Here is a 27500-nt window from a genome sequence, read left to right as displayed (position 1 = left end):
CAGATGTTTTATGCTGCCTCTCTCCCCATTCCTCCCCACAAGGGCCTCTCTTTCAGCTCGGGGCCAAAGCGAAGCCCACAGGCAGATCAACAGACAGATAGGGAGAGATTGATACAAACGACACAACCACGAACGAACACCGACCGACTTCACAGTCTACACAATCCCATCCCTGGCTCACCTACTCAATCATTAGATAAGATATAGTTCACAGTCAGTATAGCCTGATGTATACTATGTATATACGGTATGCAATCTATAGAAATGAGCATAGAATTGATTTTTTGTAAGCATAAGTAAGTCAGGTTTGTTTCCTGTATATGCACTGAACGCGTGTTCTAGAGCGTTCTTTTTCCCCGGAACGTTTTGGCAGTGCACCAGTCTGTCAGCTGTAGCAGGCGGATTAGCGGAACAAGACAAAAACAGACTGGATGGCAAGTCCTTCTCCTAACAGTGTTCAGTCAGCCTCTCACTGCAGATTCAGACTGTGCCAAAGTAATAACTAATACTATTGAGTATTTATCACTACAGATTCAGACCGCGCCAAAGTAATAACTAATACTATTGAGTATTTATCAATGCAGATTCGGACCGCGCCAAACCCCGACCCGAAAAACCGAGGTACGTACCAAACCGTGCATTTTTTGTAATGTTACACTCCTAGTGTGTTTACATGTGTGTATGTGTGTATGTGTGCATGTGTGTGTGTGCATGCACGTGTGTGTGTGTCTCACCGGTATGTATCCTGCAGGCAGCAGGTGTGTGAGCTGCAGGGCTCTGTCGGTGAGCTCCTCTTGACACAGCGCCACATCAAACTCCATCTCTCCCACGTCCCCACAGCATGCCACCTCACTCAGCATGGCAGACACTGCACAGGCTGCACGCACACACACACACACACACACACACACACACACACACAAAAGTGAACAAAGACACACACATGCACAGAGACACAAATGCATGTAGCACACAAACAGAGACACACACACAAGTGCACTAAGAAACACACATTCACAAACACACAGACAATACAGGCACACATTCATTCATTTTTTTTTTTAAATATAAAAAATAAAACACACTTGTATAGATACACATACTGCATACTCAAACACCCATAAACACCTATGTACTTATTCATAAATCAGTTCTTTTCAGAAAGTTGCACACAGTCACACACACACAGACACACTCTTGCCCCCTCACCTCCGACAGCCTCGGTGATGAAGGTGTGTGTGAGCGCGTGCGCGTGGCGGGCGAGCGCGAGGCGTGCGGCGGGGCGGGGGCCGGGGACCAGGAGGGGCTCGGCGGTGGGGGGTGGCGCGGCCATGAGCAGGTGGGGGGAGAGAAGGGTCAGGGCGGAGTACACCACCTCCACCAGGGAGCCCGCGAAGCCCACGTCCCTGCGCCGGAACAGCACCTCCTCCAGGAGCCAGGACACCTCACGGCACAGCACAGACACACGCACACCCTGAGGGAGAGGGGGGGGGGGTGTTAGTGTTCAATACCATGTCAATAAAGCTCAAGCTGAACCTGAAGCTGTGTGAGACAGTGTCACAGATTGACAGAGAATAAGACAGACAGAATTGAAGTTATTGGTGTGTGTGTGTGTGTGTGTGTGTGTGTGTGTGTGTGTGTGTGTTAAGCACATACAGTAAAGAGACAAGGCGTCCAAAAGAATGAGAGTAGTCAGCGCAGAGGCATGACAGTGAGGTCAGGAGGTGCAGAGACAAGTCAAAGCGGGCGACTTCACTGAATACAAAACAGCCACACACATTCACACCCTTCCACTTTGAATCCATTCAAATGCTGATCCAAGTGGCTCTCGCCGAAACAAAGGACGAATCTAAACACACGGGAGACAATACAGGAGGATCGTTTGTCATGCAAAAAACGACCCCACATTTCCAGAGCTAAAGTACAAGACAAAGACATCCAGACCTTCCATTAACAGAAAGAAGAGGTAAGTGAAGGACAGAAAGGAGACACTTAATGAAGAGGACCAGAATCATCATTATTCACTCCAGCCCCTCGTTACTGGAGAGGAGTGAGCTGATTCTGCTTCAGGGGGAGGTTCACCTACCTAAGCTATGGCCCTCTCCTACTAATAGCCAGATCTGGCTTTCAGGCCAGCATGCTCTGGGTATTTAGCCATCTGCATCCATAAGCCGGCCTGTCATGACAGCCAAGGACGGGGTCAAGTGCAGCCAAAGCATCCAAAGTCATGTCCTCTACTCTGCCAGGTGTCTATTTAAGCAATATAGTACTCGTGCGAGTGGGGTAGGTAAGGGATATTCCCACGGGTGGTGTTCGGCCGTAGCCACGAGGCCGGCAACAAAAAAATAGTTCCATTGTCAACGTCTTTTGGAATTATAAGAACTTTGAATTAACGGTTATCGCTTAATTGTATCAACGTGCTAAAGAATGTTTCATCGCGGAGTGATTTATTATTAGCTGTGAAAAGTCCAAGTTGGGATGTCCTGGGGTATTCCAACTCATGGAACGTCTCTCGTCCAATCAGAAACAGCTAAATAATTCGATAGAACCCAATTGTTTTATAAATATACACACTTTATTAGACAGACCTTTTTCTGATACTTGGCGCAACCCATCTTTCCCTCCAGCCACAGTTCTTGTGTGATTCTGGTACGTGTGGACGTGACCGTGTCAAACAGAGGTGCATTCCAATTCGGCAAAGAGGCAGACGCGCCAGGCGAACAAGTTTCCAGCGAACTTTTAAATTTGAATATTTTTGTGAAATCATTCCGAGTTGTTTGATTCAAACGATAACCCTTAGTCCTTATGTGTGTTCGCCAAGAATACTTTCGGATACTGCTTGCAGACCATTTGTGTTGGCAAATGTTCGCTGCAAAGTCGAACAAAATATTTGCAAACATTTGCCTTTGTTTTGCATTTGCCAATTCTAACGCACCTCTGCTTTTTTCGTTGGCTGTACGTTTTTATTCCACGAGGCTCCTTTACATCTGTAAGGTGCACTACTGGATTGAGATCTGGTATCTGGGGCCTGACATACAAGCACAGTCAATCTCTAGCTTCTTGTCCTCTCGTCATTATCTGTCACAAAACTCAAACGTATGGTACAGCCTTGATTGGCCATTTGCTTCCACTGTACCTCACATATAAGTCAGATAAAAGTGTTAGCCAAAATGACTCCATGTAAATGCACACGGACTGGACAAGCAAACACAGCACACAGAGCCTGATGAGCACAGGTGTCCTCAGTGCTGTTTTACACAGCCACCCTAACAGAGTCTGTGCTGAGAGTCTCTGTGTCCTCTAAAGAGTGCACATCCATCTATGAGGACCTGCACAGGTAACAGAGTCTCTGCTGAGAGCTGCTGTGTCCTCTAAAGAGTGCACATCCATCTATGAGGACCTGCACAGGTAACAGAGTGGGAAGAGAGAGGAACTGCAGGAGGGGGAAAGGATCTCTTAGCAATCAGATGAGCTGTCATGAGAGTAAACCCACAGGCTTGGAATAAAGATAGAAAGTGAAAGAAAGAGAGAGAGAGAAAGAAAGAAAGAAAGAAAGAAAGAAAGAAAGAAAGAGAGAGAGAGAGCAATAGAGAAAGAGGAAGGGAGGGACAGACAGAGAAGAGTAAAAGAGAGAAAAGATGGAGAGAGAGAGAGAGAGAGAGAGAGAGAAGTGTGAAAGAGTGACAAAGAGAGAAAAGAGAGAGAGAGAGAGAGAGAGCAAGAGAACGACAGATGAAAGTCAGACATCAGCAGCAGGCATCAGACCGGGTGTCTACCCCTTTGAATTCCTGAGACTGCTCTGCCTCGTCTTACAGTACGCCACACACACACACACACACCATCACCATACAGCCGAATCAGCTCTTTGGCTTCCTCCGCTTTGCGTCTTCGGGGGTAAGCTCCCATATAAAATAAAAAAGCACTCCCACTTCACCCACGGTCACAAGTGAAGGTCAGCAAAGGAGAACCAGCTCACATCTCCGAGCAGCGACACTGAACAGACTCTGTTCGGAGTACAGCCACCCACTTAGGCTGGATAAAAAGAGCACACTATATAGGACAGAGTGATTGAAATGTTAAGTGCACAGACGTTCACGTCCACAGTGACAGTCAATGTGTTCAGCTATGGTCCAGAGGCCTAAACTAGGCGCAGACTGGGAGTACTCTCACCTTGGGATGTTTGAGAGAGAGAAAGAGAATTAGAGTCAGAGAGACAGGATTGGGGTTATTAATAAGGACTGTGTGTGTGTGTGTGTGTGTGTGTGTGTGTGTGTGTGTGTGTGTGTGTGTGTGTGTGTGTGTGTGTGTGTGTGTGTGTGTGAGATGAGTAGTCCACAGTGATGTGCTATCTGAAAGGGGCAGAAGTCCAGAGGCCTCACCCAATCTGGGAGTGCGCTCATCTTGGGAGATGTGTGTGAAAGAGAGACTGAAATAAAGAAAACCCCACACAGTGTGTCTGTGTACAGCGTATACTTTCACCTTGCAACGTTTGTGAACGGAAGAGAGAGACAGATTTGGGGTTATTAATAAGGACTCTGTGTGTGTGTGTGTGTGTGTGTGTGTGTGTGTGTGTGTGTGTGTGTGTGTGTGTGTGTGTGTGTGACAGTGTAATGGGAGTAATCTCACCTTGTGATGTTTGTGAGAGGAAGAGAGACAGATTTGAGGTTATTAATATCAGGGGTGCAAACTCATCAGGGATGAAAAAGGTGACAACGATGCGAAACCCCTAGGAGGGTCCGGGGCATGCTCCCCGGGGAATATATTTTATATATAAGAACATTTTGCACATTTTAAAGTTCAATGCATCAATCTGGTGCACTTTGACAACAAAATTATGAGGCTAGATCTATGAAGAACTTTGTAATGTTGTAAACAATTTTGTGCTCTGTTAACAGTTTAATCATAAACATTCCTTTGTTGAATGTTGCACGGGCACAGGCCAACCCAACCACCCACCCCAATACCCTCCCGACCACCCACTCCAGTCCACTTCACCGAAGCACATTACGTCACAGATCTCCATCAGGTATTAAGCAAAAAAAAGGGCCAACTATTGGAACAGAAAATCAACAGAGGCTGCATCAGGCATGGCCTAGCTTCTCTGTGTTCTTCAAAAACTGTGACAGTGGGAACACATATTATTTTCCCTTTACATTACTCTTTGAGTCTAGCTTGTAAGGACAAGGCCCATTTGCACCTGGCTCCTGTCTCTAGTTGAGCCACAGTAATGGCATCCTCCTCCTAAAATTCTCTCATTCTGAAAACAAACTGAAGTAGGAGAGTGGTAAGTTTGTTCAGTTGCAGTGAAGCGCCCGGCAGTAGAAAACGGGTCAGTGCTTCAGATTACATACACATAGGGACGTGCGGTCAGGGTCAAGTCATCATGAAAAGTAAAAAACAAATAATGATAAAATAAATATTAATATGTATCTACTGATCTATGCTTTAAATTAAATTTTTGTATGATTCCGATCATTTTTATAATCAAAATCGCTGAATTTGACCATGTCCTGTTCAAACAGAGAGGCGACTCGCGAGGTGAGGCAGCAACGAGCTGCGCCTCATCTCAGATTGTGCAATCCCTCACACACTGGGTTGAGCGCATGCCTTTTGCTTTCTCATTGTTTGTCATCACTGAAATATTTGTAGACACTGTTATTGTATGTCGTTTGTATCCATAGAATAGGTAATGTAATGTATTTCACGTATGTGAAGAAGCTATTTAGTTTTGCTGATCTGTCATAAAACCACAGTGAAAAAGCACATAGGGGAGGCAAACCTAACATCTGCCTCAATGAAGGGGGCGTGCGAGAGCCCGGAAAATGGACTTCTAATCCAGTGAAGTGATAAATACTGTATTTAAAATACATAATGGGAGACCAATGCCAGAGCTAAAAGTTTTGCTTCAAACGACAGGACAGAAGATAACTTTAGCAGCTAAACTCCGGACCAAACTCGGCTGACAGCCGTGTCTTTTATTTAAATGTAAATTTTTCGGCGTTTTCACACTTAGATTTTTCAAAATTTACAGAGAAAAAGACACTGTACTATCTCCGTTATTGTAACCAGCAAAAATGGTTGATGTGATTTGCGAGTCGTCTGTCAGCCAACTGTCTGACATTAGCACGTTAGCCTACGTTAGATAGCATAACGTTATTGCAGCGTACCAACGTCACACGTTAGCGTAAATGCCATCTTAGAAAGGCCGCTCGAAACCAACGCTTTCACCCGAAAGACATGTCTTGTAATACACCTATCCATAGACATAGTATACTATGTCTACGCACCTATCTACTACGGCATCGAGGCAGTTTAACTTCCATTTCGGACAGACGCAAAATAAAAAGCGTGCCTGTCATGGTGGCCAAACGAACAAGCTTGAAAAAAATATTCATGACAGCTTGCGTTCGCAGGTTACCTGGAGGACCCCCCCCCCCCCAATATTTTTATTGCAGATCTACATGAATCACACAAATGACCTATTTTGGATCAAAAACGGCGAATTTCGCCGAAAGGTGACGAGTTTGCACCCCTGAATATGGTGTGTGTGTGTGTGTGTTTGTGTGCGCGAGTGTAATGGGAGTAATCTCACCTTGTGATGTTTGTGCAGCAGCAGACAGGAAATGAGCTGGGTGGCCATCAGGGCCATACAGGAAGTGGTGGCTGCAGAGAAGAGAAACACCCAAAGGTGGCTCAGTGACAGAGCTGACATGTGCTGACTAAAGTTAGACATTTTGAATTATAGTTTAGGTAGTTAGTAGACACTTTTGTACAAGCCTGGTCGGAAAAAGAGTAAAAACAACAGTGAGAAAAATAGGCAATCAGCAGAATTCAAAAACAAAAATATTAAATAAACAAATGTAAGTTAAACAATCAGTTATTACTCAAAATAATTACAGAACTGAATACATGAGTAATGATAGGGAGAGGGAGAGAGAGAGAGAGGGAAAAAGAGAGAGAGAGAGGGGTAGATTTGAAGTGGAGAAAAAAGGCAGGGGAAGTGTCTTCTGAAGCCTCCAACTGTTTAAGGGTTCGAGTGTGAAATGAGATGAATTACTACTGAAGGACAGTGCGTGTTATGCCCATTAGGTGCAGAGCAGACAGAGTGAGACAGCCCCACAGACAGACGGACGGACAGGTCCTCATCTGCCACGGTGTGGAGAGGACATGGTGACAAGCTGTGATAAGGGCATTAGTGAGCTCTATATATGAAGGCAGATGGTTAGATAGAGAGAGAGGGGGGGAGAAAAAGAGATGATAGACAAACCAGACAGAATTGGAGAGTTGTGGAATGAGTCAAGGTGCCAAAAAGAGGGAGAATACATAAAAAGAAACAGAGAAGGAAGGAAAATACTCATTAAACTCTCACTTTGAACTATGAGACAGAAGATCTGATGCAGAGCAAGTTTGAGTTGGGGAGAGAATGAGAAAACACACAAACACGGACGTCAAACTCACAAACACGTGCATGCACACACACACACATACGCAAACATGTACGTCAAACGCAAAAACACACGTGCATGCACACACACGCAAACACGTACGTCAAACGCACAAACACACGTGCATGCACACACACGCAAACAGGTACGTCAAACGCACAAACACACGTGCATGCACACACACGCAAACACGTACGTCAAACGCACAAACACACGTGCATGCACACACACACAAACACGTACGTCAAACGCACAAACACACGTGCATGCACACACACACATACGCAAACACGCACGTCAAACTCACAAATACACGTGCGTGCATGCACACACACACACACACACACACACACGTTGATATACAGGGAAAAAAAGACACATGAGGAGACAGAGGGTGTGATTTAAGGAACACAGGATGTGCCCCAGTGCCAGCGTCTGTGTGTGTGTGTGTGTGTGTGTGTGTCACTCACAGTGGATGAGGTGCATGGTGAGGCCGATAGTGAGCTGCCTCTCCTCAGGCTGGAGCTCGGGCATGAAGGAGGCAGGCAGGACCCAGGAGGTACTCTTGTCCCCGTACACCACCTCCGACCTGCAGGAACAGACTACTCCTTCACTCCTGGAAGACTATCGCACCATCCACAGACCCCATTCACATCCCCATCACAGCATCTCTACAGTCTACACACCATAGCAAACCATCACAACATCTTTACAACATTTATGAAAATGAGTGAGTGAGTAAATGAGTGAGTGAGGAGAAAGCGACAGAGTCCTATTTGGAATTACTTGGAACAGTAACGTGCGGTGAGGTTCGTGGCTGGTGAGGCACTTCAGAGTCAGATTTACAAATATATAAACCCAATACAGTAGCTTAAATCACCATTCAATTGGCAGCTTGCACTTTGACTACTGGTTGTTTTTCATATCAGCATTCTTTACACACACATAGTCTGGTAAGGTGGCTACATACAGTTGGCAGCTGCTAGCTTGTGATGAACTCGTGTTAATATGTGTGATTATGCACTCGTGAATATGAACTCTTACGAAGTTGCACAGGTCCAAAACCAAAATCTATTCTTGAGGTTCAAAATATTTTCAAAGCAATTTGGCTTTGGGTGTGAGAAGTCGATCGAGTTATCTTCTGTCCCGTCGTTTGAAGCATACCTTTTAGCTACGGCATTGGTCTCCCATTATTGATCAATTCACGTTTTGTTTGAAAGTCCAGTTATGAGAAATGTTTTAGCTTAGCTATAGAATCTTCCATTTTCGTAGTCAAGGTAAAATATAAGAAGAGTAACGGCAGAACAAGCACAAACCCGACCGGTGGGCTCTCGCATGCTCCCTTCATTGAAGCAGAGGTATTGTTTGCCTCCTCTCCGTGCTTTTTCACTGCAGCTTTACATCAGATCAGCAAGAGTAAATAGGTTCTACGCATGCGCTCAACCCAGTTTGTGAGGGATTGTGCAATCTGAGATGAGGCACCGCTCGTCGCTGCCTCACCGTCTCCCTGTCTCCTGTCTGTTTGAACAGGATATGAGCAAATTCTGACTGACACACGTCTGACACAGATCTTTCATAGTTGTCTTTTGTGGATGGCTGTTCATGTCCTAAGTGAATATTTTTTTTAAATGGTATGTTTGGTGAGTTTTTATTACATATTATTTATTATAGCTTGTATCTTCTATTCATTTTGAGCATTTTGTTTTGCAAGCAAAAAAATTAAGCTTCCCTGACTGACGACCGACCCCCCCCCCCCCCCCTTGGTCTGTTGCATTCCGCGGTAAAGACTAAAACTAATACTGAAACTAATAAAAACTAAACTCAAACTAAGCATTTTCAAAAAATAGAAACTAAACTAAACTAGCAAACCCGCTTTAAAAACTAATTAAAACTAAACTGAAATTGAAAACAAAAAGTCAAAACGAAATAAAAATAAAAACTAGTGAAAAATGCAAAACTATAATAACCTTTGTGAGTGAGTAAATGAGAGAGTAAATGAGTGAGTAAATGAGTGAGTGAGTAAATGAGTGAGTGAGTAAATGAGTGAGTGAGTGAGTGAGTAAATGAGTGAGTAAATGAGTGAGTGAGTGAGTCAGTAAATGAGTGAGTGAGTGTGTGAGTGAGTGAGTAAATGAGTGAGTGAGTAAATGAGTGAGTGAATAAATGAGTGAGTGAGTGAATGAGTGAGTGAGTAAGTAAATGAGTGAGTGAGTAAATGAGTGAGCGAGTAAATGAGTAAATGAGTGAGTAAATGAGTGAGTGAGTGAGTGAGTAATGAGTGAGTGAGTAAATGAGTGAGTGAGTAAATGAGTGAGTGAGTGAGTGAGTAAATGAGTGAGTCAGTAAATGAGTGAGTGAGTGAGTGAGTAAATGAGTGAGTGAGTGAATGAGTGAGTAAATGAGTGAGTGAGTGAGTGAGTGAGTGAGTAAATGAGTGAGTGAGTGAGTGAGTGAGTAAATGAGTGAGTGAGTCAGTAAATGAGTGAGTGAGTGTGTGAGTGAGTGAGTAAATGAGTGAGTGAATAAATGAGTGAGTGAGTGAGTAAATGAGTGAGTGAGTGAGTAAATGAGTGAGTGAGTAAATGAGTGAGTGAGTGAGTGAGTAAATGAGTGAGTGAGTAAATAAGTGAGTGAGTGAGTGAGTGAGTGAATGAGTGAGTGAGTAAATGAGTGAGTGAGTAAATGAGTGAGTGAGTCAGTAAATGAGTGAGTGAGTGAGTAAATGAGTGAGTGAGTAAATGAGTGAGTGAATAAATGAGTGAGTGAGTGAGTAAATGAGTGAGTGAGTGAGTGAGTGAGTAAATGAGTGAGTGAATAAATGAGTGAGTGAATAAATGAGTGAGTGAGTGAGTGAGTAAATGAGTGAGTGAGTGAGTCAGTAAATGAGTGAGTGAGTGAGTAAATGAGTGAGTGAGTAAATGAGTGAGTGAGTAAATGAGTGAGTGAATAAATGAGTGAGTGAGTGAGTGAGTAAATGAGTGAGTGAGTAAATGAGTGAGTGAGTGTGTGAGTGAGTGAGTGAATGAGTGAGTGAATAAATGAGTGAGTGAGTGAGTAAATGAGTGAGTGAGTAAATGAGTGAGTGAGTAAATGAGTGAGTGAGTAAATGAGTGAGTGAGTGAGTGAGTAAATGAGTGAGTGAGTGAGTGAGTGAGTGAATGAGTGAGTGAGTAAATGAGTGAGTGAGTGAGTCAGTAAATGAGTGAGTGAGTGAGTGAGTAAATGAGTGAGTGAGTAAATGAGTGAGTGAATAAATGAGTGAGTGAGTGAGTAAATGAGTGAGTGAGTAAATGAGTAAATGAGTGAGTGAGTGAGTGAGTAAATGAGTGAGTGAGTGAGTGAGTGAGTGAGTGAGTGAGTGAGTGAGTAAATGAGTGAGTGAGTAAATGAGTGAGTGAGTAAATGAGTGCTCTCCTGTGCTGTGTCAGGCTAGCAGACCTCATCTCTATAGTCTACTTTCCATAGCAGACCATCTCTGCACTACACTAATGTTAGCATACCAGTACACCATCTCCACACTTGTCATTTACTGCTGTTCCAACTCACATACCCTCTCTAAATCAGTCCAGCAGACCATCTCTTCACCCCCCTCACTCTGAAAAGCCAGCTGACTCCAAACAACTTCAAGTTTCAGAAGCTGCTGCAGCTCATAAAACCTCCAAATGTTCTTAAGCTTTTTGCCTTTAACTTGATTGATGTCTGACACTTATAATTGGGCTCCTATAAAGACTTTTGAGGTGCTTGAGGTAATTAAATCACTGCCAATGATATCTAAGTGTGAATTTTAAAATTAGACAATGTACTGACAGCAACACTATGTACGGAGTTCCTTTTTTTGGCCTGACATTCAAATGAAATAGCTTTTGGTGGTTAAAACAGTCACATGAAAAGATCTCGACTTTCAAAACATCACAATGATTTGACAAAAAGCAGATCACAGTAGAAGCAACTTGCTTGTAAGCAAAAGCCTGCGTTTGTGCGAATCAAAGCAATCACTGAAAACACTGGGGAAAAAATGGAAAAGAATTAAGGAGGGAAAATAAAGGTCTTTCATAACATAAGCTAGATGAGCGCAGCATGGGCGAAAGCTCATTTACACTCATCTCTGGAGCCCGTCTCGCTCCCTTACACTCCTCTCCTCCCCGTCGTCCAACAAAAGACAACGAAAAGAAAAGAAAAAAAGAAAAATAACAATACCTTATCACCAGGATGCCCAAAAATAGAATGGAACATTCATTTAATTCTCCCTGGCGCACAAAGCCCTCGCTCACTCTCTATAGCCAACACCAGCCAGCATCTCAACATTGTGAAATAATATCGGTGACAGGAGAGATTTAGCCCCCCCCCCCCCGCCTCCAATTGCTTTTCCTCCGCTAATAGAGGCCAGAGTGAAGTTGATGGGGGAAAATGCACTTTTGGATGAGGGACTTGTCCTGTGAAAGAATATGGCACACAAGCATGATTAAGTTCGGAGTTATTGTTGCTGATTTATTGCAGGTTTGTTTCCTGGCATCATGCTTGAAGTGTGTGCGTCACTGTCCCCGAAATCAATGAGTTTAGCTGAAGTGTTTTATTTGTCAGGACCACAACGGAAGAATAAATTGACAGCAAAATTAATTAACAAATGAATGAATAAATGAATACTCATATGTAGCTCAAGAACTCAAGTGTCTAGTAGTTGCCTGCCTGTTGCAGAGTGCATGTTTCATCCACATGTCGCACTGTGGAATGCACAAGTGGACAGGAAACAATCTGGTCCCTGCTGTAGAGACGAATGCAGTGACAGGCACTGGCCTCTGTGTCCGCTGTCTACTGCTGCACTGGCCTCTGTGTCCACTGCTGCACTGGCCTCTGTGTCCACTGTCTACTGCTGCACTGGGCTCTGTGTCCACTGCTGCACTGGCCTCTGTGTCCACTGCTGCACTGGCCTCTGTGTCCACTGCTGCACTGGCCTCTGTGTCCACTGCTGCACTACTGCACTGGCCTCTGTGTTCACTGTCTACTGCTGCACTGGCCTCTGTGTCCACTGTCTACTGCTGCACTGGCCTCTGTGTCCACTGTCTACTGCTGCACTGGCCTCTGTGTCCACTGCTGCACTGGCCTCTGTGTCCACTGCTGCACGTGCCTCTGTGACCACTGTCTACTGCTGCACTGGCCTCTGTGTCCACTGCTGCACTGGCCTCTGTGTCCACTGTCCACTGCTGCACTGGCCTCTGTGTCTACTGCTGCACTGGCCTCTGTGTCTACTGCTGCACTGGCCTCTGTGTCCACTGTCTACTGCTGCACTGGCCTCTGTGTCCACTGCTGCACGTGCCTCTGTGACCACTGTCTACTGCTGCACTGGCCTCTGTGTCCACTGCTGCACTGGCCTCTGTGTCCACTGTCCACTGCTGCACTGGCCTCTGTGTCTACTGCTGCACTGGCCTCTGTGTCTACTGCTGCACTGGCCTCTGTGTCCACTGTCTACTGCTGCACTGGCCTCTGTGTCCACTGTCTACTGCTGCACTGGCCTCTGTGTCCACTGCTGCACTGGCCTCTGTGTCCACTGTCTACTGCTGCACTGGCCTCTGTGTCCACTGCTGCACGTGCCTCTGTGACCACTGTCTACTGCTGCACTGGCCTCTGTGTCCACTGCTGCACTGGCCTCTGTGTCCACTGTCCACTGCTGCACTGGCCTCTGTGTCTACTGCTGCACTGGCCTCTGTGTCTACTGCTGCACTGGCCTCTGTGTCTACTGCTGCACTGGCCTCTGTGTCCACTGTCTACTGCTGCACTGGCCTCTGTGTCCACTGTCTACTGCTGCACTGGCCTCTGTGTCCACTGCTGCACTGGCCTCTGTGTCCACTGTCTACTGCTGCACTGGCCTCTGTGTCCACTGCTGCACTGGTCTCTGTGTCTACTGCTGCACTGGCCTCTGTGTCCACTGTCTACTGCTGCACTGGTCTCTGTGTCCACTGTCTACTGCTGCACTGGCCTCTGTGTCCACTGTCTACTGCTGCACTGGCCTCTGTGTCCACTGTCTACTGCTGCACTGGCCTCTGTGTCCACTGTCTACTGCTGCCAGGGTCAGAATGAAGCGGCACACAAACCAACAAACTAATAAACACATAGCAGCAGCAGTGAGATGTGAAGGCAAAGGCCAGTGTGTGTGTGTGTGTGTGTGTGTGTGTGTGTGTGTGTGAGTGTGTGAGAGTGAAAGATGGTCCAACATGGAGTGTTGACAAGCATGCGCACACGTAGGTATTTGAGTGACAGTGAGTGAGTTTCAATGTGTGTGTATGTGTGTGTGTGTATGTGTGTACACATATGTGTGTGTGCGTACACGTGTGTGAGTGAAAGATGTGTTGGCAAGCATGTGGACACGTGTCTAAATGGGATACAGAGAGAGGTATTTGAGTGAAAATGAGTGAGTGTCGATGTGTGTGTGTGTGTGTGTGTGTGTGGAAAGAGACTGATGACCGTTGAAGACAAAAAGGCGAGCAAAAGGCGAGCAAAAGACACACAGAAAGAGAAAGAGATGAAGATAGACAGGTGAGACAGTGAGACAGACAGATATCTGTGTCTGTGGTGACTGAGTGTGTGTAGCTGAGGTGTGTGTGTGTGTGTGTGTGTGTGTGTGTGTGTGTGTGTGTGTGTGTGTGTGTGTGTGTGTGTGGTGTGTATTAGTGTCTCTCTGTGTCTCTCCGTGTCTGTTGTGTAGAGCAGAGGGGAACAGAAGTAGCTCAGTTCATTTTGAAAAAGCTCTAATGATGCTCTGTTCAAAGAGAATCACAAGGAAACACACACACATACAGAGAGAGAGAGAGAGAGAGAGAGAGAGAGAGAGAGAGAGAGAGAGAGAGAGAGAGAGAGAGAGAGAGAGAGAGAGAGAGAGAGATGTGGAACACATGACGGAGCAGAAATAAACAGATAGCGAGAGGGCAATCTCACTGATGAACAACAGGAGGGACAGACAGAGGAAAGCATGGAAACAGTTAATCAAAAAAGAGATAGAGGATATGAGAGGGACTTTTAAGAGACACACAGATGGAGAGAGAGAGAGACAGAGAGAGAGAGAGAGAGCAGGCAGGAGAGGTATAGGAAGGGAATGAGAGAGACACATGAACCAAGAATGACAGATAATGAGAGGGAAAATAAGTGAAGTGGAGGAAAAATGTGGATGTGAGAGGAAGAGAAGAGGAAGAGAAGAGGAAGAGAAGAGGAAGGGAGAGGGGTAGGGACCTGTTGTTGAGGATGGTGGGCAGCAGCAGCTCCTGTAGGGGGCGCCCTCTATCCACACGAAAGCGGCCTGATTCACTCATCTCCTGCCAGAGAGAGAGAGAGAGAGAGAGAGAGAGAGAGAGAGAGAGAGAGAGAGAGAGGGGAAGAGAGAAAAGAGAGAGGGAGGAGAAAAGAAACAGAGAATGGTTTTGTGCAACTTAATGTTCCCAGAGAGATGGAGAGAGAAAGGGAGAGGGGTTGGAGGGAAAGAAAATGCACTCATCTCATATCAGCGAGGGACAATGAGAGAGAGATAGAAAGAAAGAAAGAAGGCAGAGAAACTGTTTCACCCATTTCCTATCAGAAAGTGAAAAGTATCTGTGGGTTTTTACTGAGAAAAAAGCATTAGAGACTGGAGGAGACAGATGGGAGGAAAAGGAGAGAAAGAAAGGGAGAGAGAGAGTGTGTGTGAGAGAGTGAGTGAGTGAGTGTGTGTGTGTGTGTGTGTGTGTGTGTGTGTGTGTGTGTGTGTGAGTGAGTGAGTGTGTGTTAGAGAGAGTAGGAGGGAAGGCTGGAAGAGAAATGGAGAAAGAAAAGATCACATGAGTGAGTTGGTTAGTGAGGCAGAGAAAGACAGATGAAATAAAGAGCAAAAGGGCGGAGGAAGAAAGAGGGTGTGCACAAGTGTGTGTGTGTGTGTGTGTGTGTGTGTGTGTGTGTGCAGGTGTGTGTGTGTGCAGCTGTGTGAGGTGTGTGTGTGTGTGTGCACAGGTATGTGTGTGTGGTGTGTGTGTGTGCAGGTGTGTGTGGTGTGTGTGTGTGTGTGTGTGTGTGTGCACCGGTGTGTGTGTGTGGTGTGTGTGCACAGGTGTGTGTGTGTGGTGTGTGTGTGTGTGGTGTGTGTGTGTGGTGTGTGTGCACAGGTGTGTGTGTGTGTGTGTGGTGTGTGTGCACAGGTGTGTGTGTGTGTGTGTGTGTGTGTGTGTGTGTGTGTGTGTGTGTGTGTGTACAGATGTGTGTGTGTGTGTGGTGTGTGTGTGTGTGTGCATATATGAAAGAGCACAAGTGTGAGCATATGTTTAAATATGTTTGTGTGTGTTAGGGCATTAATATGTGTGTGTGTGTGTGTGTGTGTGTGTGTGTGTGTGTGTGTGTGTGTGTGTGTGTCAGAGTGACATTTCTCTTCAGGAAGTGGTGTTTTTCCCAGACTCAGCAGGAGAAGAGCACAGCCACCAGCATCAATCAGCTTTACAAACTCTTTATGTGTCTCTAAGGGAGTCTGTGTGTGTGGACGTTACTAGATATCGCTATTTCGTTGGATTAGGTAGGAGAACGTGTGTGTATCTGAGGGAATTGTGCTCCCATTGAGTGTGTCGCTACATTTCAGCATTTCTCAGGATGATCAGGATAAGATGGAGATGAAGTAGGTCCATCTGAAAGCCGTGTGCTAGTGTGTGTGAGTGTGTGTGAGTGTGTGCGAGTGTGTGCGAGTGTGTGCGTTTGTGTGCGCGAGCGTGTGTACGTGACCAGCATGTGTGAGCGCATGTGTCTGTGGGTAGCCACATTCATTTATTTCTCAGGAAGAGGAGAATAAGAGCAAGCAAATTCATTTTAACACAGTCTGCAGGTGTGTGTGTGTGTGTGTGTGTGTGTGTGTGTGTGTGTGTGTGTGCACGCAAACAGTGACAGAGTGTGTGTGTGTGTGTGTGTGTGTAGGTGTAGGTGTGTGTGTAGGTGTGCGTGTGTGTGTCATACCTTCAGAGAAAAGGCCTGAGCAAAATGGATCCGCACGCTTCCTTTTCTCCCTCTCCACAGCAGGGACACTACAGACTGCACAATAGACATCACACCACCCTGGAGATCAAACGCACACGCGCGCGCACACACTCACGCGCGCACACACACACAAACACGCACACAACAGTGGGCACACACACACACACACACACACACACACACACACACACACACACACACACACACACACACACACACACACACACACACACACACACACACACACACAACAATGGGCAGGCATACAGACATACACACACAGCACACACAGGCAACAGAGGGTAAGCACACACAGGCAAAAAAAAAGTGAAGACACACAAATGCACACAAACACACACACAAGCACTTATAAGATGGCGTAGATAATGAGAGAGAAAAAAAAACTAATTTTCATAATAACCTCTTAATGGTGACTATCCATTAGTAAACTCATCTGCACACGCAATAACCAGAGCGAGTCTCTCTCAATCAGGAGAAAAACAGCCGCAGCACGCTCACTCATATTCCACACATACACACTCCACACCACTGAGATTCTGACTGGGACACGGCACTCTGGCACGCTGCTGCCTCTCACAACCCCCCTCCCCCCTCCCCCCGCCACCCCACTGCCAAAAACCTCCCATCCTCTGTGCAGGCTCTGCCTCAATGCCAGTGTGTTAGGGACGCCCATCCATCACCCTGACCACAGTAATCATCTTCCCAGCTCCACCCAAGCCCCCCCCCCCTCTCAGCAGGGCTGGGCAATATACCCTGCAGGCCTATCCAAGGGTGAGAGGAAGATCCGAGGGGGCAGTAGATCTGATTCGATTTAAGGGCCGGTGGTGGTGGTGGTGGTGGGGGGGGGGCGGTTACAGAGCTTACCTGAGGGAGAGCACGCGGTTCTGGAGGGCAGTCGTAGGAGACGGCCACGGGGACGAGGTTGGCGTCGGCCGCTAGTCCGTCCAGGAGCGCCTGCCGGACACGTGCCAACCACTGGCCTCCATGCCCACTGTCCGCTGCCAGGGTCAGGCTGAGGCTCTCGCCCTCCTGAAGCAGCACACCGGTCAACTGCACACAACAAACAAACAAACAAATAAATAAATAAATAAACAAACAAACAAACAAAAAGCAGCAGCAGCTGTGAGATGAGAAGGAAGGGGGCGGAGCCACAGCGATTGTGTGTATGTGTCTGAGCATATGTACGAAAGTGTGTGTGTATGTGTCTGAGCATATGTACGAAAGTGTGTGTGTGTGTGTCTGAGCATATGTATGAAAGTGTGTGTGTGTGTCTAAGCATATTTATGAAAGTGTGTGTGTGTGTCTGAGCATATGTACGAAAGTGTGTGTGTGTGTGTGTGTGTGTGTCTGAGCATCTGTGTGTGTCTGAGCATATGTACGAAAGTGTGTGTGTGTGTGTCTGAGCATCAATGGGTGCAAAAGTGTATGTGTGTGTGCGTGTGTGTGTGTGAGTGCGTCAGAGAGAGAGTAAAGGAGAGGAGGGAATGAAGGAGAAGAGGGATCGTTGGCAAGCGCGCGTGTGTGTGTGTGTGTGCGCACACACACACACACACACACACACTTGTAAATATGTGAGCTGCAGAGAGGTGCTGTTGTGGTCGAGCGTTTTGTCAAAGCGTGTGGATGAGATACTGAGAACAGATGCTCATGAATTTGTTTGTGACCAAGAGGTACGTTAGCAAGTGTGTGTGTGTGTCTAAGAGAGAGAGAGTGAATCAGTGCTAACAACTGTGTGTTTGTGTGTGTGTGTGTGTGTGTGTGTGTGTGTGTGTGTGTGTGTGTCAGAGAATGCAAGAGGTAAGTGCTGCTGGAGAGACTTCGGGAGCAGTTTCGGAGATTTATCTTCCCAAGTGCTGTGCAGCCTATGAGTGAGAGGAGGGGTGAAAGAGGGTGTGTCTGTGTGCGTGTGTGTCTGTGTGCGTGTGCGTGTGTGTGTGTGTCTGTGTGTCTGTGTGCGTGTGTGTGTCGGTGAGAAAATGAATTTTAAAGACAAAAGGGAAGACAGAGAGAGAGCGAGAGAGAGGCAAGAGGAGTGATCATGTGAGTGAGTGAACAAATTAGAGGCTAATAGGTGACTGTGTGCAAGAGTGAGGGAGTGAGTGAGAGTGTATGAGTAAGTAAAAAAAGAGTGAGAGAGGGAGCGAGAGAGTAATTGAGAAGCTGTCATGCAGAGTAAGTGAGTTAGCCAGTGAATGAATGAGGAGAGTAGTCCTTTGTGCAGGAGAGAGGAGCAGTGCCTGTATGAAAGATTAGATTCAATTCAGTTTCAATGTTATTTCTTTATATAGACCCACAAACAATGAACAGTGTCTCCTGGCACTTCTCACAACCCATGGCCCAAACCCCCCAAGAGCAAGGACACAGACTAGTGACGGTGACACAACACCCCCTTTTTAAGGAGAGGACCCCCCCCCCCCCCCCCCCCGAGTCAGAATGGGGGGCCCATCTTCTTGAGGCTACCCTGAAAGTGAGATCAATGAGAAGAGGAAGCCTAAGAACAGGAAGAAAGGGAAAGGAGAGAAAACTCATGAAAGTCATGAGTCAAGCGAGAATAACTTCAGTGCAGGTAATGATAGTGATGGGCCTCAAGGAGTCAGAACAAAGAAACATGAGCGCAGAGAGGCACTGGCATATCCACACACACACACACACACACACACACACACACACACACACACACACACACACACACACACACACACACACAAGCAGAGCAGAGCACAACAAGCGAAAAGTGTGAAAATAAGCCCTTTCTGAATGCAGGACAGACGGGGCAAAAACCTTGATTCTTATCAAATTGAAACTCAGCAACCAAGTAATAATGTTAGGGTGAGTAATGAGATGTAGGCAAGAAAGAAAGAAAGAAAGAAAGAAAGAAAGTAAAAAAAAGTAAATACTGCAAGCTGGACGCAATGAATACAATCAACCTACAAATCCTTCCTTGGTCCGCAGACACGGGGAGGCTGTGTAATGAGCATTCACTGAAACGAGTAGGTGTTTCTGCAGAGGAATGCAGATTCAGACTCTGATGACAAGGGCTAGAGGTGTGCTGTAGACCAAAGCAAGTAAGAGTTCCTGTAGTTCACTAGTAACCAATATAATGCTCATTTTAACTGTACTGAACATTTACTGTATGACAAAAAGTTACTGTAGTTCACTTAGAGAGAACAGTATTAACAACACCAGGCCCAAGGGTTCTACCTAATACCCACTACTACAACTACTAGGATGTGAAGGTTCCATGCCCAGGGATCATAAAACCTGATAAAATGCTCATTTTAACTGTACTGAATATTTACTGTCTGACTGAAAGGTTTCATGTAGTTCACTGTAGTAGAGAGAACAGTTCTTACAGTACTAACACCAGGCTCAAGGGTTCCATTCCAAGGAGGCATACATTAGAATAGTTACTGTGTGACCGCCAGTGGCTTTGATTTCAAAATGGCTGCTGAATGAATCAATGTGAAGGCAAATGTGGGACGCTCTGGTCCTACCAGCCTTTATTCCACCGGCTCAATTTCTTCTCAGTAATTTAGTCTGGATATGCTCGGCTGAGAGTCATCTGAGCACTGCGGATTGTGTGAAGGATCAACTAGGAAAGGATTGGGTGGGGACAAACAGGAAGCGCGGTGTTTGGCATGCAGTGAGAACAACATGACGGCGTCTGAAGAAGTGTCAGTGTCACAACTGCATTCATTTGATCAGAAAAGTGTCACTGAATGCTAATCACAAGGGCAAAGCTGGTGTCTAATCTCCCTCGCTACATCAGGTAAGAGTGTGAGTTTTCAGCTAAGGTCTAAACAGCCTAAACTTCACCAGAGGTTACAAGCTAATCTGACAGCTTGATTCAGGGAACAACTGCTCTAACCTGAACATCTCCTTATCTGTTTCTAGACGACAGTGAATGTTGTGGCTGAAATTATGGGGAAGGCAACATTCGGCGGAGCACAGAAAAGCCGCAGGATATTTCTAAGCTTGAGAGTAACATTTAGCATAAGCCAATCCGGCCAATACACAACTTAAGACTCTCTGCCTCTTTCTCACAGACACACACCCATATACACATAAACATACACACTTACATGCATGCATGCATTAAAAGCACACAGTGAACCCTGATGAATGAGACACACACACACACACACACACACACCTCTGCCAGGACATCTTGTGGAGGGTGATAAGCTGAAATCTTCGTTTATCTCTCCCTACACATGCCTCCTCGCTGATTCATGGTGTCCATTTTACAGTCTGATATTTCTTCTTCTCTCTCTCTATCCATTTCTCCTCTCCCTCTCCTCAACATCTCCATCTCACACACACTCGTTCTTTTCCCCAGAGACATTTGCATGCAAAGAAAACCCCCCCCCCCCCCACCCCCCTATTCACACAGATATGGCCTCCACGGACCACGTCACAGTCAAATCAACTTTACCCCACAGAGGAGAAAGAGACTCTCACTTAATTGAAGTGACTTTGCTTAATTCATTGAATACTGAATCACATTCGAATGCTCTCGACTGCATCAAATGATATTCAAATGCACCCACTCCATCTGGCTGGAATCACTGGTGGGGGACAAAGAGGAGAGTTAGTCAGTCGTTCTGGATTACTTTCTTCTTTGAAAGAGAGAGAGAGAGAGAGAGAGAAACACATAAAGAATGAAAAAGAAAAACAGAGTGGTTGAGTGAGCCATCTCTGGAGAGCGAGATGCAGGGATGAGAAGCGTGTCTGCTGTCGGGTGGCGGCTGCATAGTGACATTTCTCTGGGGATTTGGCTTAAAATGGCAAATCTGCCCCAGCTAAACACCCAGCCACGCCGGGTTTCCACACACTTTTGACCTGAACAAGGGGCATTGGGGGATTGAACCAAACACATCTATAAACAAACACACACATACACGTATACACACACACATATCACAGACACAAGCACACCCAAGAGTAACACATCTACACGCACACACACACACACACTTTTAAGCACACATCATAGACACAAGCACAAGCACACACACAAGTGTGACACATCAAACACATACTCACACCTTTCAGCCCACATCACCACAGACATAAGTGCGCACACACACACACAAGTGCATAACATCCAACGAACTCACCTTACAATGCTTGTAAACAGACAGAGAAATACTATATCTTGTCAAAACCATCACACTCCATCATTCACAATTTCCTACTTAGTAAAGACAGACAATGATGCTTGGCGCCCTGGGACTGTTCGTTGTGCTACCGAGAGCATGAAAGCACTTTATGCCTGTCTATTCAATGCTCATTAAACTTCACATACTAAAAAAAACAAGGCCCCTATGGTTTGGTTTACACTCTCTTTCATGCTGGATATTGATCACACTGTACAGGCCATATTGTTCTATTCTTATGCTTCGACACAGTGTGGGACGACATGTATTGATTCTACAGCTGTGAACCTTCACTGGCCTCATGAGTCGACTACGATTCAAAGGGTAACGAATCAATTATAAAATTATTCTCCATGCATCTTGTCCTTCATGTTCTTACTCCTTAACACAAGCACTCAGATTTGTTTAAAAAAATTAGAAAGACTCACTTTACATAAAAAGCTGTCGTTTTCAAAGAAAATGAGCAAGCAGCAGGTCTATGTCTAAAAACGAAATGTGTTGTACTTGGCTAGTGTCACAACGGAACGTGTAACGTTAAAAGTAGTGTGTATTGCTAGTTTTACCTGTACTTTCAACAGTGACTTATCTTTTATCATTACAACTACATATTGCAGTGAAATGTGTTTGAATGCATTGTTTAAATTCATTATGCTGGAAAGCATAATCTTTAATTATGTTGTTTTAAAAAATATGGATTATTTCATTTTCCTGCATCAATGTCGAATCTTACATGTTAGCACAGCGATGCATCGACCTATTTCCCCAGCCCTAATTGATTCACTGAAACCCAATCTATCAATTTCTATATTAGATCTAGTATGGCTAAAGTCAGAAACCTCTACCTACAGGCTTTGGTGGGTGATGTTCTTAAAGTACAGAATGTTTAGAGAGAAATACCTAAGGGAATTTCAATTATGTATACTTGTTTAATGGAATCCAAACAACACTCAACATTATACATAAAGGCTAAATGGGAGAAAGAGCTAGATGAGGAAATCCCTATTGAGATTTGCTATGAAATATGGAAATGTCACCAGACCACCACACAATCTCAAAAGTGGAGAGAGCCTGGAAGAATCAGATCCGCCACTTTATCACCCCCCTGATTTTCAACTCATTAAACATGCTGAAGACAATGGGCTGATATGTCACCAAACCATACACATATTTTTTGGAGCTGCAATAAAATAGAATGTTTTTGGAGAGGTACATACAGTTGCATGCCATACCCTGGGATATCCAATTCCCTTTACATGTACAGTCCCATACCTAGGAAGTTTAGAAGAATGTGTAGCTAAAAAATGACCTATATCTGGTGAGTCAGCGAGTAAAAAGACAATCACAAAAAACATTTTAAACAATGGTTGTCTATAATTGAGGAAATCCAGGGGATGGAAAAGTTAACATACAAACTGAAAGAAGAGTTATTTGAAAGGAACTGGAGAAAATGGCTACAAAATGAAACATATACAGACATGACTGGATACAAAAAATATATAACATATTAAAGGGCCCATATTATCATAATATGGTCCCTTTAAAGTCTCCTCCTGTTATAGGCCTGGTTCACCCCATCCCCTTGTATTTCTTTTTCTTTCTTCTTTTTCTAATATTTTATTTCCGTTTACTTATTTCCCGATGTGTGTTTTTTCCATATTCCTGTTATTGTCTGCACAATATGTTTGTTTGTCTTACTGAATATCCTGGCAACGTAAACAAGTACACGATATGTGCATACAGTTTGTCTTATGAATTTGCTGCGGGTTATCAATAAAGACAACGTTTTTAAGAAAAAAGTACAGAATGTTATTTGTGTACTTGGGCAGGACAAAATCGAATTCATTTTTTTGCGGGGGTGTAATAGGATCTTGCGGGAGTGGGAGTGAAAACTCCCTCCTGTACAGACCTCTAACTGAGGCTCCAATAGGCTGTCTCCTGATAGACAATCCCTCCCCACACAGGCTCTTAGTCACCCAGTAAACTGATCCCCCAATCTAGCAGGATTAGACAGCTACACACAGGGACACCCTTAACATGGTTTCCAAAATAAGCTCTAGTTCACTCACCATTACCTAAGGACATTTTCAGCATTTCACATTTACCTCATCCATCTTAGTGTGAAGCGTTACGCAGACAACACCCTACAGGGAGCAGTTGTGCCTGTCAGTGATGTCACTAAAGTCAGAGAAGAGAGGGGATAACTCACAGCACTCATGATTGGCGAGTACAGGCGGTCCATTTCAGCATCCTGCTCCGTGACTGCACCGCATGGGAGTAAAATCACGCCCAACCTTTGGAGTATGGCCCTGTGATTGCACGGAGACAGAGAAAGAGAGAGAGGGGCAGAGAGAGTGTGTGTGTGTATGAGAGAGAGAGGGAGAAATAGATAGAGAGAAGGCAAGATTATTATAAACAGACAGGCCTGAATCAACAGCCAGAGAGCCAGCCACAAAAGGTCCACAGAGAAAGATCTGGCTTCTTTACGTATCCCTATGATATACTTTTCAATTTAACTAAGAGAGGACGGAAAGTAGGAAAATCTTGATGAGAGCTGACACAGAGGAGAGAAAGAAACAGACACATTTAAAACAAAGACTGTGGATTAAAAAGGACGGCCCACAGACAGGAGGTTTATTCCCTCCTTCCCCCACTGGTTTCTTTGCACATTACATTATTTGGCTCCAAACCATGGTCCATTTGTGTCATCAACACGTAAGCAATGTGCAGCTTTTATTTACCGAGGTCACCTAGGGACGAAAAACGGAAAGCCGCATTCTATTTAATTTGCCTACGGGGATTAAATCGAGTTTATCTTAACTTATTGTTAAGCTCACCCGTAGCCAGTTTGGAAAGAATCATTCACACTGGCGAAACTAACCAAGCTATGGCTCAAGTGGACCCCCGTCTGTCCCAAAAGCTCTAGTGTGAAAGCGCCCTTAATAAAGACAGACCCGGTTCTGTCCATAATACCAACACAAAAACCCTCCTTTCTGACTTGAGCCCAAACTCTAATAATTGAGAATATGAGCGGTGCTGTTGATCTGTGTGAGATAACTGGCACAGAGGTCAGAGGTCACGTGTGTGAGATAACTGGCAGAGGTCACGTGTGTGAGATAACTGGCACACAGGTCACGTGTGTGAGATAACTGGCACACAGGTCACGAGTGAGTGGTTTCATATTTCACATATCATTGGGAATAATAGAGGTCATGTGTGTTCCTTATGAAGGAGTTGTTGACCTGTTACCGCAGAGATGGTGTAGGGCACACGCAGGCTGTGTGTGTGTGTGTGTGTGTGTGTGTGTGTGTACCTTATGAAGGAGTTGTTGACCTGTACTGGAGAGATGGTGTAGGGCACACGCAGGCTGTGTGTGTGTGTGTGTGTGTGTGTGTGTGTGTGTGTGTGTGTGTGTGTACCTTATGAAGGAGTTGTTGACCTGTATCGGAGTGATGGTGTAGGGCACACGCAGGCTGTGTGTGTGTGTGTGTGTGTGTGTGTGTGTGTGTGTACCTTATGAAGGAGTTGTTGACCTGTACCGGAGTGATGGTGTAGGGCACACGCAGGCTGTGTGTGTGTGTGTGTGTGTGTGTGTGTGTGTGTGTGTGTGTGTACCTTATGAAGGAGTTGTTGACCTGTACCGGAGTGATGGTGTAGGGCACACGCAGGCTGTGGCAGAACAGCACCAGAGCAATGAGGGCCTGATCCAGACAGCTCTGACGCACGGACACAAAGACCAGCGGGGTATTCTGAAACACACACACACACACACACACACAGCTGTAATGCCAATCTCCTACATATCTCTCCATCTCTCCCGTCTCTTCCACACCCAGTCAGGTATAAACCCAGGGCTTCTCTCTCTCTGCGGTGAGAGTACCAGCTTCCTGAGCATGGCTTACATTAGGACCCATGAGTCCCAGCAGTCTCCACTGCAGCACTCCTGTCCACACTGCCTCAAGGGGACCAGTGTTATTGCAAGACAACCAACCCAGCTAAAATGTGCTGTGTGTGTGTGTGTGTGTGTGTGTGTGTGTGTGTGTGTGTCTCTTACCCAGTTCCCACCACATTGCACATTGCTATTATGCCGTATTGGTGTTGTGTGGGAGTGGGAGCCAATGTCATGAATACAGCAAAGTCGTCAATCTATCCCCTGGCGAACTAGTAACATTAACAACAACCTACAGCCACTAGTAACATTGCCGACAACATTAATGGCAATCTTAAGCCACGGCTCGAGAGGGAAAGTGAGTATCAAGATTCCCATCTTCAAGAAGGTAGAGGGGGGACTCCTGCCCCTTTATCTGCTACACTGATATCAGAGTAAGAGCCATTGATGCCCCATCCCATGATTCCTCTCAGGATTGTTTAATGTCTTACTGAAGTTGTTTAACATCCTCAGTTCTATTTAGACCGCTGGCAGCAATCTCTCCTCTCATGGAGGTTTACGCTCACTATTCCGTAACATGCTGTTTCGTGGGGGAATAAAGACACACAAAACTTTTAAGTGAGGCAATTCATTATCGATTAAAGATTGTTTTTATCTGACACATTAACAGGTTTCATATGTGAAAGGGGCTTGTGTGAGTGTGTGTGTGTCCATGTGTGTGTCTGTGTTTGTGTATGTGTGTGTATGCAGGTACATGACAAGCAGCAAACTCTACTAACGTACTCTAAACAACTTCAGAAGGACCAGACCATGCTCACTTGCACTGTGTCCATGAGGGTTTCTGTGTGTGTGTGTGTGTCTGTGTGTGTGTGTGTGTGTGTGTGTGTGAGCGCTTGTGTCTGTGTATGGCCGGTCTGCCTCACCACATGAGGCAGCAATCGATAGTTAGAGTCTTTGAAGGCACAGACTGACTCACTGAGCAGAGAGCCCAGCAGGACCACATACACACAGGCCCAGTAGACCAGGAGACCCAGATGGTTTCAGCATTTACCCACCTGTTTGTGTGTGTATGAGATACATGTGTGTGTGTGTGTATGAGAGTGCGCGCATATGTGTGTGTTTGAGAGTGCGCGCACGTGTGTATGTGTGTGTGTGTGTGTGTATATGAGAGCGCGCGCATGTGTGTGTGTGTGTGTGTGTGTGTGTATGAGAGCGCGCGTGTGTGTGTGTGTGTCCGCTCTACCCCACCACAAGACATGAAGAAACGGTCGATAGCCAGAGTCTCTGTAGGCAGAGACTGACTCACTGAGCAGAGAACCCAGCAGGACCCCCCACACACACACACACACACACACACACACACACACACACACACACACACACACACACACACACACACACACACACACACACACACAGTGGACCCAGATGGTTTCAGCATTTCCCCACCACTGTGGCTGGATTGGGGTTGCCTATGCTGGTCAGATTCTGAGGCTAGACCCTGTGGTCAAGCTGAGATCTCGTGTTTAAGGCCCAGTGTTGGTCACAGTTGGATTACAACTGGAATGGAGTCTGGCTCTTAGGTTTTGGTAAACAGAGGTGAACTGTGACATGAATGTAATCCGGGTTCTGGAGTTATTAAATGTATTGTACTGTGTGTGTGTGTGTGAGCGTGCGTGTGTATATGTATGTGTGTATGCAATCTGCGATCTGACATGGACCAAATATACTAATGCACGCAAAGCACACCTCTAGTCTGATCAAATTCAGTACAGGACTTCTCCTCATTAGCCGTCTCACGCTTTGCAGACCGATAGTCTGACTGATTTTATGAGGGGGGGGGGGGGGGGGGCAGTGTAAGGGGTAGGAGGGGTTAGGGGAATGGGTTGGTGGTACAAAGAGCACAGATGCGCTGCAGTAAAAATGTAGCGCCCATTTATCATCCCCAGCTGGGTGTGGAGATGAAGGCTTCTGTGGCTCTGGATTAGCCCCATTCACTCTGCATTGGGTCAG

At 45.7% G+C, this 27500-nt stretch overlaps 1 protein-coding gene across 5 annotated transcripts in view; it reads right to left on the bottom strand.

The window, feature by feature from the left end:
- Window positions 1–27500, bottom strand: part of gpat2 (glycerol-3-phosphate acyltransferase 2, mitochondrial) — a 50907-nt gene that overhangs the window by 8306 nt on the left and 15101 nt on the right. For all 5 annotated transcript variants that reach the window (XM_031570203.1, XM_031570206.1, XM_031570204.2 and 2 more), the window contains exons 8-16: window positions 25214–25347; window positions 23808–23907; window positions 17307–17492; window positions 16401–16499; window positions 14667–14749; window positions 7916–8034; window positions 6593–6663; window positions 1210–1474; window positions 735–877 (exon numbers count right to left, since the gene is read on the bottom strand). In XM_031570203.1, the coding sequence (XP_031426063.1) occupies window positions 735–877; window positions 1210–1474; window positions 6593–6663; window positions 7916–8034; window positions 14667–14749; window positions 16401–16499; window positions 17307–17492; window positions 23808–23907; window positions 25214–25347 (1200 nt within the window). The remainder of the gene's footprint in view (window positions 1–734; window positions 878–1209; window positions 1475–6592; window positions 6664–7915; window positions 8035–14666; window positions 14750–16400; window positions 16500–17306; window positions 17493–23807; window positions 23908–25213; window positions 25348–27500) is intronic.

This window comes from Clupea harengus, chromosome 7 (genome assembly GCF_900700415.2).
Source record: "Clupea harengus chromosome 7, Ch_v2.0.2, whole genome shotgun sequence".
In the NCBI taxonomy this organism is placed as follows: Eukaryota; Metazoa; Chordata; class Actinopteri; order Clupeiformes; family Clupeidae; genus Clupea; species Clupea harengus.
Note: the sequence above shows the minus strand (reverse complement) of the source record. Positions and strands in the feature narration are given on the sequence as shown.